Source organism: Chroicocephalus ridibundus, chromosome 2, assembly GCF_963924245.1.
Source record: "Chroicocephalus ridibundus chromosome 2, bChrRid1.1, whole genome shotgun sequence".
Lineage (NCBI taxonomy): Eukaryota > Metazoa > Chordata > Aves > Charadriiformes > Laridae > Chroicocephalus > Chroicocephalus ridibundus.
In genome coordinates, this window is record NC_086285.1 from 51904608 (window position 1) to 51916519 (window position 11912).

General features: G+C 41.7%; 1 protein-coding gene across 1 annotated transcript in view; it reads left to right on the forward strand.

Annotated features, from left to right (window-relative positions):
• Window positions 1-9506, forward strand: part of STAC (SH3 and cysteine rich domain) — a 75604-nt gene extending 66098 nt beyond the window's left edge. The window contains exon 11 of the mRNA XM_063325483.1: window positions 6464-9506. Coding sequence (XP_063181553.1) covers window positions 6464-6562 — 99 coding nt within the window. The 3' untranslated portion in view covers window positions 6563-9506. The remainder of the gene's footprint in view (window positions 1-6463) is intronic.
• The last annotated feature ends 2406 nt before the right edge of the window (window positions 9507-11912 follow it).

Genomic DNA, 11912 nt, shown 5'->3' on the forward strand with positions numbered 1-11912 from the left:
TATTTTGTATTTCCAAGATCAAATTTCCTTTCTTCTTTTTTCAGCCATTTCTCTTATTTTCTGTCCTTTGTTTCCCTATTGCTTTCCGTGTGAAGCAGAGAGAGGGGTGCAATAGGGAAGACATAAAAAGAAAAAAAGTCATCTGAATGGGGTATCTGGGAAAAGTTTGGCAGAATTCTGGTTGTTGGGGGTGTGTGTGGGGGGGTTGTTCTATTTGGGGATTTCTGGGGGATGTAACCAGCCATTTTAGCTGTCTCTGAGCATAGTGTCCAGAGTGCTGTGAGTGCAATATATGTACCATGTGCAAAGCACTGGCTTGTTCCAGATTAGCGAGAAGGGGAGATTATTCATTGCTCCCAATTCCTGTCAAGTCTCACTTTAGCTAGAAAAACTCATTAACTGGTGTAATAAATTCTTCTGACTATAGTATGGCAAATTGTCTCAATTTTATACTGTTAATTCACTGGGTCAAATTCTGCAGGTCCAGAGCCATTCAGACAACAAAGGCAAGGATGATATGCCAACAGAAAAACTTATCCAGTGACAGTAATGTGAATTTGCATTATATTGCTTGATAGCATCCATGGTTAATATTGCAGTTCTCTATCCCCTTTGTGCCTTATATGAATGCTCCCGGGGAGAGAGCCTATTCTTGTAAGGCAAAAGGCAATATATTCACATCAACAAAGCCACGCGACTACCTTAAGAAAAGCCATTTCAGACAAGCAGAGGCATTTTCAAAGGTTGAAGCACTGTGGGTGAGGCTTTCTCTGGAATCGCTTGGCAGTTTCATGCCCTGGGAATAACATTTTGAGCTTCAGCTTCATGCAAACCTCTCTGGCAAAACCAATACTCAAGGAGAGGACTGAGGAAAAAGCAACACAACATCTTGAGCAATACGCATGAGGTAGTGTTCATGAAGGATCCCTTGAAAATTTCATTATGAAATATCAAACCCAGCCTAGGGGAGAAAAAGCACGCTGCTTCAGAGACATCAACCTCTTGGAGTTTAGGGTTCACTGACAGATTTGTGGGTCCTGAAATCGATTCAGAAGGTGACTGGGCACCACAGGGTTCAATCAGGAATTGGTGGGAGGGAGGCAGACACAGCCCCTGACATCAATAATGCAAGATTATTAACAGGGAAACCAAAACCAGACAATTTCTGTGGCTTTCTGCTCTTTTAAGCTGTCTCACAAACAATTCTGTCTGCATAATTTCCGACTATGGATTGTACTATCATTTGTATATACAAAGTTTTTTCCAGCCTGCAACTTCTGCTCCAGCCTACCTGAATTCATTACTACACATTATACAAATGCTTCTTTGCATGACTACAGGCTCTGATTTGACCTCTCTTCACGAAAGAAAAAATCACCATACCTAATATATCATCAGTGTGTGGAAAAGCATCTCTTAAAATGCCTCTAACATTTTTGGTCATCGTTATTTTTAAAGAAATCATAATAGTCTATTGTTTGAATGGCTGTTTTCACTCCTTTTATAACATCCTACTTAAAAAAAGGAAATAATCTCTTTTAAAAAAAACCACCCTACTCACATCCTTCACTGGATGCCTCTCTGACATCTACAGTCACACTAATACAAATCACTTTAGAGTTGGGCTTTTTGTGATTAAATAACACAATTGATTTTAAATTGCACAAGTGATCTTGTGCAACAGAAATGACCCCAAACCACGACATTTGTAACAAGGCTGGCAATCAAAAACTCTCTGCCTCATCCAGATGTGGACTGTGAGTTTACATAAAGGTCAGTGCAACGGATCCATTCTGCGATGGATGTGTTTTATAAATGTCACTGATGTAAACTAGCCCTGTTACTGAAAGCATCTCCCGGCCAACTTCTGCAGCGACTGCAAATAGGCCACTGCTGTTGTGATGGTCACAGCCTCTGAAGCAGAGCTGTCAGCCTTGCTGTCCCCTTGGCGCCACAGCTCAGGGGACAAACTTCCCTCCTACCCCAACATCCAGTCACACAAATTTCAAAAAGAGTGACTTTTAGGCACATGTACATTAGCAGCTATGTGCAGATATGATCCAGCCACTCCAGAAGAGCCTGAGAATGGGCTTAAATATATCCATGAGGTAAGGCTAAACAAGGCAGGATTGCAGCCCAGGTCTCCAGCCCCGGGGGATCCACCTTCCTCAGGTTTTCTTCTGATCAGTCTGGATGTTTTGTTGCTACCTGGCCTTTCACCTCACTGCCTTGCAATTACTTTATGCCACCACATTTTTCATCCTGGGATACTCTGAAAGGAGCTCAACTTCCAAGAGCATGACTCAGCTGCCTTTGAAAGTCAGTTGCATCATGATGACTTATGCATTCTGATTGAATCACTTAAAACACAAACCTAGCGCAGAAAGTGATGTTGTAGTTCTTCATGTGCTCCCCAGATATAACTGCTGCATTTCACAGCTAGGCTTAAGGTGAAAAGGGTCTTTTTTCCAGCTATCTCTGATTTTCATTGACGTCAGTCTTGCTGGACAGGGATGGGTGTCCCCATTTATTCACAAATACTGAGTGGCACACAAGTTTTGCAAGAGTCCAAACTATGGGCACAGCCCGTTACGCATCCAGATTAGTCCAAGTCATCTTTAAAATCCTAAATAAATGCCACAGGTAAAACAAGCCGGTGTTCTCAGTCCGAAAGCTAATGAAACAGCTGATGTAAAACCTGTCATCGTCATTTGGACTGTGGCTGAATGGGTATAAAAAGTGAACTACTTATCATTTCCATCCACAAAGCTCACAAAGTAGGCAACAGCTCTAGTGGGCAGCAGCAGTTGTAGAAACTCACAGTGTCCCTGTGCTGTCATTCTTACAGACAAACAGAAGACTTGAGCATTCAGACCTCTTGACCTGGCACTGTCTGCAGGCTCCAGGACAGTTCTTGAAACTGTACTGTCCTCACAACCAAATTCCTGCTTCATCAGAACCAGTCTGTGGCTGACAGATTGGTTAAATGTATGGTAAAGAGAAGATAAGCAAGAGACAGCTGCAGAAAATTAAAGCAAATTCAAAATTACTCCTGAACAAAGAGAATTTGCCACTTGAGCCCAAATTAAAAGCACAGGACTTAGAAGAACAGGAGAGTATTAATGACCGTGCAGGCTAAAGGATCATTTCCTAATTGCTCATCTCCCCCATCTGCTCGGGGCTGACTGACAGATAAAACATCCTCAGGGCAGGTGTTGACAAGTTCAAACAACAGCCATGATCCAAACAGTTGTTTGTTTTGTTTTTAGTGTTTTGGGGTGGGGTTTTTTTTAAACAAAATGAGATGAAAGAAGGGGGAGGTGACTTTATAATATTGGATCCCACTTTCAGCTATTTCTGAAGATCACTGGATGACTGAGAAATAGCCTGAGATGTGGTCCCTTACCCTGTGGCTTACACCACTACTAACCTCTTGAGCCAAGGTGCAGGGAAAAAAACCCAACCGTTTATCTCCATTTGTGTTGCTACCGTATTCACCGGAGGGTGGCTGCTCAGTGGCTCGCTCACTTACCTTTTCAGGCCAGCAGTCTTCCCTTCAGAACATGCCAGCCCGAGTAGCTGCCTTTTTAAGCAGTTTCTAATTTGATACAGAAAACGGTGATCGCCTGACGGTAGCAGTGGCACCTTGTGTCATCACAACCATCATGTTTACCGTCTGTCACCAGGGATAAGATCTCAGCAACAGCTGGTTCATCAGGTGGAGTCCAAAACTCTGGGTACTACCATGCACTTATCTGGGGTTACTCCTGATTTACACCCTCCGAAGAAAGTCAAGAGCCAAATCCCCAGGTTTACAACTTGTGGGTGAAATCCTTGGCAGCACTCACAAAAGGGGATGAGGACAAAAGTGGCCAAAGATGGTGGTGTGTTCCCTCTTGTCTGAAACTGCGGAATTTGGAGCAGCTCCAGGGCTTTGCCAAGCTCCAGCAGCTGCCGCAGCCCCAGGAGACCTCCTGAGTTGCACAGAATTAGGAAAGTGTGGCACTTTCCTATATCGTGGACAAGTTCGCTCTGCCCCGGACACATCCCCTTCCTTGGGAAGGAGTGGGAAAAAACTCTGCCATCTGGGAATGGGCACATGCAATGCTGAGTGTATCAGTGTGAGAGAATTTCAGCTGCAATTTGGGAGAATTCGCAACAATGTATTAGTATGTAGAGTGAGACAAGTTGTTCCATAAAGGCCTTGTACTCCTCATGGCCAGTGAAGATCTAAAGTTATTGCTGTAGCAGAGCACTCCCACTGATATCAAGGAGCACTCAAACTAGCAGCAGAACCAAAAAAACCTCTAAAACCAGACCAAATCTACCATCCTTTTTCACTGCAAAGATAAAGAAAGCCAGTGTTCAGAAAGCTCAGTATTTTTCTTTTGTCCACAAATCGTTCTGCTGACAGTACAAGACATCAGGGAAAAGCACTCTGTTCTCCCAATATGTTCTGCACAGCAACAGCGGTTAAGCAAGAAACGCAGCACGGCTAGCGAGCAGTGCAGACCTGCTGGAGGTCCCTTCTGGAGATCTGACCATTTGGGGAATTCTTTGGCCCATGCAAAAAGCTAGGGGTCTTGTGTATATCTTTAGTTAGGAGTAAAGCACAGTGATGGAGTCAGGCATTCCTTTTAACCGGCCAGGGGTAGTTATGGAGAAGCTGCAAAGGCTCATTTTCCCACACAGCAGCAGGGATCAGCCGCAAAGGCGTATCTTTCAACCCAGGTGCTCTTGGAAACTCTGCCATGCTTGGCCGTCCTTAGTCTTGGGCTTCTTTGCAGGCTTTTTCTGTCATCGTTGAAGTTTTCGTATCCTTCTCAGAGGCACAGGCCCACATCTAGCACTAGTCAGAAACACCTTTGTGTGCTTTACAGCTCCCTGCTTCGAATGGTGATGTGCCTGCAAAGGGAGCAGCTGCTGGGCTAGGAATTCATGACACAAATGAGCTTGGCTGTTTTGCAACAGAAGCTAAACTAAACGGCATCAATTCCATATCTCTGCCATGTTTTCCATGTGATTTAGCCCAGACAACAATACATTAATTTTTTTTAATTGCGTGTCAGCTCTGTTGGTGTGCTCAGTCATTCTGCCCCAGGCATCCAATTCAGTTAGTGTTAAGTAGGTAGCTTAAGTAAGAAAATTAATGAGTCCGTTTGCTTTCCAAACCTTTGTTTGCAGGTGCAGAGATGCACCTGGCCATTTCCAAATACTGGAGATGGTCAATATGAAGCAGCTTCACCTCCTTCGTATGACCTTTCATTTCCCTCTGTCAGCATCAGTGTTGCTAGTAAATTTTATGTATGTAACAACAGGAGGACAAGCTGGCCCAGAATTCAGATGTGGTATTTAGGTGTCACTATACAATCCATAACAGTCATGCTGAAATGGATTTAGGCAGGAACACTTTAGAGCCATTTTTGTTCATTTCATACCCTTGGAATTACTGTAATTAAATACTGTAAATGCCTATCAGACTGAGCCTTTGTGAGGGTTAGTCCAGGCAGAGGGCTTTAAAGACCTGGCACTGACATTATGAGAAATCAGTGAGCTGGTCTCAACAGGACCATCAGTTTTCTGGCTAGTTTTTAACCTTGTTTGATTAGTAAGAAATATATAGTTCTTTGGCCCAGATGTTTGAAAACAATTCTTTATTTTTGTGTGGCTCTGTGCTCAAGTGCCCAGCCTAAAGTACGTGTGCCGCTAGGCTTTCAAATGACTTGGCCGTTACCAGAAGTGTCTCAGGAAGGGCCCTAAAGTGGAAATACCTGAGATCACAACGGTCTTCAGGAAATGCAAACCTTTACTGCGATGTAATATTTGTGCTATTGTAAAAAGCATATGGTTCCACCACAGCTGCCTCCATTCGGCGTAGGTGTTAGGCAAACACGCTTGAAGAGCTGGGTTTAGATCACATACTTTGGTACCCAAACCAGATACCTGTAGGTGCAGGGGCTGAGTAAATAACATAACCCACTGCTCATTTGAGAAGTACCTGGGCTCCTTAAACATGCAAAAGAGAATATGCTTGCATTCAGATCAGCTGCTACAAGTGACCCACCTTGGCGTCATGATTACTTTTCACCACCAACCGTTGAGGGAGCCAGCTAGCTCATGATCTGAAATGCCCATTCCTCTCATACACAGGCAACTAAGTCACAATCATTACAGTAGGCTGAAGTCATTATTCAAGTTTCAAAAATCTTTGATCTACCACAAAGTTCTTAACGACTTTAATGTCTCTCATGTATATGTGGTACTTCAGGGAGGCAGGGGAAAGGTAACTCTCTAAATATATGAGTTTGAGTTTCTTATCAAAGCAGTGAGAGTCTAAAAGGGATTGTTCTACTTATAGAAGTAACTAGCAGGATGTCTAACCCACCTGATAAATAGCCTGGAATAATTTCTCTCTTTGATCATGGCAAAGGGTTTAATATTTTCCCACTTTCTTTGCATTCAGATTTGTGTGACTTCTGAAAAGGAACACGATGGCTTTATCAAAGTATACAGCGGGAAGAAGAAAGGCTTTGTCCCCATAGACGTCTTAGAAAACATCTGATTTCAACAGCCCACTTGCTGCAGTAGGAGCCCTTTGTCGGCAATGCCTGTCTGCCTCATCTCACACTGTGTCAACCCAGATGGGCTGTCTTGCAGATGTTCAGGGAAATAGTGAGAAAACTGCAACTGCAAGAAGAAAAAGACATTTAGACTGCCACAGCAACACTAAGAAATAGGAAAAGTGGACCGTTTGAAAGAAATTATAGTCAGAAACCACTAGGGAAATGAGAGGTCCTTGGATACTAACAGGAATAAGGTAAGGAATTCTGGGCTGATTTCTGGTGCAAGATGGCTGTTACAACCCTGATGGAGACAGACAGCTTGTTCTGAAGGACTAAACTCGTGTCCTGTTCTTGTGTCTTAGAAAACTGTTGGACTGCTTTCTTGTTTGAAGTGTGTATTTAGGGGGGAGGGGGGAAAATACCATTCAAACTGTCCTCGTACTACAGTCCAATGCTTGTAGTAAAGTGTGGCTGTGGTTCTACAGTTTTGTCCCCGGTCTCAACCGATCAGTTTAAGCGTTTAATCCTGGTGTTTAGTCTCATAACGAAGCAGTTTGGAGACGGCGTGTGAATGTCAGTTCGAGAAATGCACTGTGCCCTGGAAGTCGGCAGCTTTCTCTTTCTGTGCGATCTTCCCATATGAAAGAGTAGCGAACTTGTGTGTCCTTCCTTTGTTTTCTCTGTATACGAACAAAAGCTCTCAGCATATGTTGGGTGTGATGGCTGCTCTCATCGCTCACAAAAATAGCCGGTCCTCCGATTCGTAACCCTGCTTGGAAGCGTCCCTCTGTGTTTCCTGCACCTTTATCTGGTGATACAGAAAATGGGCGAAATGCGGGGAAAGAGCCACAGGCTTGAAGCGTTTTATATTTTTCTGTGTTTATTGCACTTAAAAGATTTTATATATTAATCCTATTTATAAAAAAATAAAACAGTTAACTAACCCCCAGAAGACTGAAAATGCTAGGAAAGGACAGACTGCACATAGAAGCGAAGTCTGTAATTATCGAAATCCAGAACTCGTGACAGAAAGGCACTGAGTGTCTTAGCATTGTGTTCACACACCAAAGGCATTTCCTCATGTGCTAAATAGAAGTTTTGCAGATTCAGCAGTAAATACATTGACATGGATTCCTCCTTGGCATAAACCACCGTGAGCATCCTATAAATCTTCTCCATGCTAGTGAGACTGTGCAGACAGTTCTGTTTTGTCCATGTAAGCCTCCATCTTCAAACATGTTTTCAGCACAAGAACCTTTAGGTACCCAGAGAGCAGTCTGTGGGACCTGGGGATCTTGACCAAATTATACAAGTCAGCCAGTGCCAATCCTGTTGTAGAGCTGGGGCCTTATGTTGTTTAAAGACAAGGAATCTAATTTCCAAGTATTTAATTGGATGTAATTGCACCAAATACATTTAAACAGCTTAGCATGTATTATGACGTAGAGATTAAGTCCTATCCCAAAGCCCCCTACAGAATTCATGCCTTGTTTGACCAGCTTGAGACTGAATGTCAGTCTTTACTGCGATTAACCCCAAATTGATGTCCTAAATCCTGATACTGCGAGAAGAAATTCACATGCTGGCAAGCTAGTATAGTCAACTTTGCAAAGTTGACACTGTTTCTAAAAACAAGCTACCAGTCCGGCTTCCATGGACTGAGGCAGTTTGAATCTGTGTTGCAAAGCCCAGGTCTCAGGAGTTGGGTTGCCCTATTTAAATAGCTGATCTTACTCAAAGCCTTACGAAATCCAGTGCAACTCTACACCCGAACAGAAGTTCACACAACAGATCAGTCTTCAACCTCTCAGAGACACGTTTTGCAGCTCTTACGTATCACTTAATTGCAGAGGAGGAAGTTGCAGGAGGGTCAACTGCTGAAATGTGGTCCTTTGTAACATAAGTGGTCTATACCAATTATTAACATCCTCCTGGCTGATCAAAAGTATCTGATTTCATATCTTCTGTGGGTATATCAGCAATTTAGAATATTTTTTTTTCTGTTCAAACAACGAACATTTGCTCACCTCATTTTCCTAAATAGCCAATAAACTCAGTGGGAGGACAGAGGATTCTGCTAGGCCTTAAAGATCAAGAGGAAAAGCAGTAGAGACGTATTAATCCACTCTGCTTTATAAGATTATTTTTTTTGTATTCACCCATTCAAAGGAAAAACTCAAGTGTTCATTAGAATTAAAATATTGGCCACTTCTGATCAGGCCTGTCAAGTGGACAAAGGAAATCTGTATTAATCTACACATATGTGCTGTTGTTTACATGATTGCGTCATACTGTGATTCCCTCCTATTTCAGTCTTCTATGATTTCAATTTATCCCTAGAATGTGCATCATACTAGTCAAAGAATTATATGAATATTACCTACAACTCACAATGGCCTTTAATCAATGTCAGTTTGATTCCTTTTGATACTGAGCAATAACTAATAAAGTAACTGAGTAAAAACAAAACAGACCTTACGTGGACTGTATTACATCTGAGAAAGCATTGCTTCTGAACCAAAGCTTTCATGGTTATCTTTTCTTTGTGGTTTTTTTTGGTTTTGTCTTTTTACTGGGCTTTTGCTCCTGTTTGATATGTAGACGTAATTTATGCCTAATTTAGCAAGAAGCACATACATGAATCTTACTTTAAGCATGTGATTCATTGGCTATTTGCATGCTTAAAGCTGAAGCACTTTGCTGAATTAAGGTCATTTTCCTCAAATTTATTTTGGATGCCTTATTCTGAATCCAGACGAGTATCCCATCATTTTTTTTCCTACCATATGCAGTTTGCAATATATACTGCATTAGCAAGCAGTTCAAAGTCAGAGAGAAGATGGAATGGACTTTATCTGACGTATGCTCAGAAAAATTGAATTTTAGGAGATAAATGCTGTTCAGATTTAATTTAATATTCTGCTTAATAAAGACTATGCGATGGCTGGAAGGAGAATAGAAGTGTATGTTTCTTGGCTTCTTTGCATCAGACTGTATCATTTTCGGTTATCCACCTTCAAGAACATTCACTAAACCCATCAGCAACAAATGTTATGGAGCATTTCCATTTAAAATCTACAGCACTTGCTTTTGCCACATTTAGCAAAACTTTAGCTAAAGTACTTTTTCTGCAATTTATGCAGCATGTGTAGACTCAGAGTGAAGTTTTGTGGTGAGGCCATCCTGAACATTTGTTTCCAGAAGATCAGAACATATTTTAAGCCATTCAACATCCCACCACAGCATAAAACTGGCTACAGAATATTTTCTTTCATAAGTGCTAGGAACAGTTGATCAACGTGAGTTGAGGATGAGATGCCTGAATCATGACCTCCTCCTGTCCATAAATAACACAGTATCTCAGTTTATTATCATCTTTCTCTACCGTTGGCCATTTTGACTCAGCGGCTTCCTTTGGAGACAGAAGCTGCATCGCACCAGCAGCTGTGAACTCATTGCCCCAGGGAAATTAAGACACTTATTCCTACAAACATTGTGTATCTTTAGCATTGCTTACAGGCCTTTTTTTTGTAATTATTTGTTGAGATTCAATTGACTAAATATAGCACCCAGTGCCATCAGAGGAACCTGCACAAGACCAGCAGGCAGTGACACTGGAGATTTGGAAGAGCCGTGACCTTCTAAAGAAGCTACTGGAGACCACGTAGGTTGTCTAAAATGGCACTAGACAGATGTCTTTGGAAAATGAACCCAACTCATTTATTTTAAATATGTGCAGACAAGTCTGATTTATTGAGCACTCAAACTACATCTTTCTTTCCCTAAAGGACATTGAATAAATGCAGCAAGCCATATCAGTCTTGTCCCATTTAAATCCACGGTAAAAAGAATCCTTGAATGCCACAGGAACCAGAGTTCAGCTGTGATCTCGGAAAAGGCTAGTCAACATTACTGTTCTCGCAAAAATCTATGATGTAATTTGTCTGATCTAACTGCAAATGTCTACAACTAAGCTAGTAAATCAATTTGCTTTCCCCCTTCCCCAGAAAAGAAAGTAACGTGCACTTCAGTACTACGTTTCACCTGACCGACTGGAGGCTTCTGCTTTTGCATGACTTAGGTTGTGCCTCACAAGTGCCTGTTTCAATCCATCGACAGCCAAGGGAGCATTGGATAGCTGGGTCAGATGTGGACCTCTGCAGACTAAACATCTGTATCAGGGCAGAAGAATTCCTAGCCCTAATTTCTGGATGTGTAGGTGTAACACACATATCTCTCTAACAGATACACCTGACTACCACATGTCTTGTACTTTATTCAGTGCCTCTGAAGTTACTGGTCATGGATATTATTAGAAATGAGAAAACAGGTGCATTTTATTCCCCCTTTTTCTTTCTATAGAATTTCCTTGACAGGCTAGTGGAGAAGAGTGGCTTCCTAAGTAGAACATTTTGCATTTAAATACAAACATAACTTTAATATCATATAGAACTGATCCTATTAAGGACGTTTTAATTCAAAATACTGAACAGGAAGAATATTAGCATGGTCCTATCCCTGCCTGCAAGAATACCGACTGTCCATAAGTTCCAGCAGCAGCAGTGGCACGCACTTACTGTATGCCTGGGGAGTTAGATTTATGTGACATTCATTTTCTGCTAACATTTCACAGCATTTCTGCTGGACAACATTCTGAGATGCTACGAACCATCAGAGTGAATAGCATTGTCCTGGGCAAACTGACCAGGGTGGGTGTTGCTGTGCTCATTCATACATAACAAAAACCAAAATGCAGATATGTATTTTCTATTCACTCATGATACGTTTATCAAACGGGTCATACAGCACTGAAAACAAGCACAAAAGAAAGTGAACAAGTACCATGTATATCAGGTTCTGTTTAAAATAGAAGGAGGGAGGAGTGTGAATGATATTCCCATGCATACTCCTTCTGTACTCTGCTCTACTACAAATAGGGTCAGACAAGTGTTTAATTTCATATTTGAGACATTTCACAAAAAATGTAGTCCCAAATTATCATCCAGATTGTGCGCACTACATTTTGTAAAGAAAGGAGAATAAATATTTTCCCCAATGGGAATGTATGTCATCATAACGTTGAGTTTTCCATGGCTAAAAAGAACATCTGAATCTAAGAGGTACATGAGAGTTATTTTTAAAACCATTCTTTATATAGAAAATTGTGATGTGCCTGGGGAATGAACACTTGGCAGGGTCTCCACAAAAGAGGCCCAGAAAAACTATAGTAGGACTGCTTCAGGTCAGCATGTATGCCCACCTCCTGAGTGCCTCAAGGAACTCTATACAACACCTACCTCAATTAATGTCATTTGTTCAATCAAATAAGCTTAAATTAAATGTGTATTT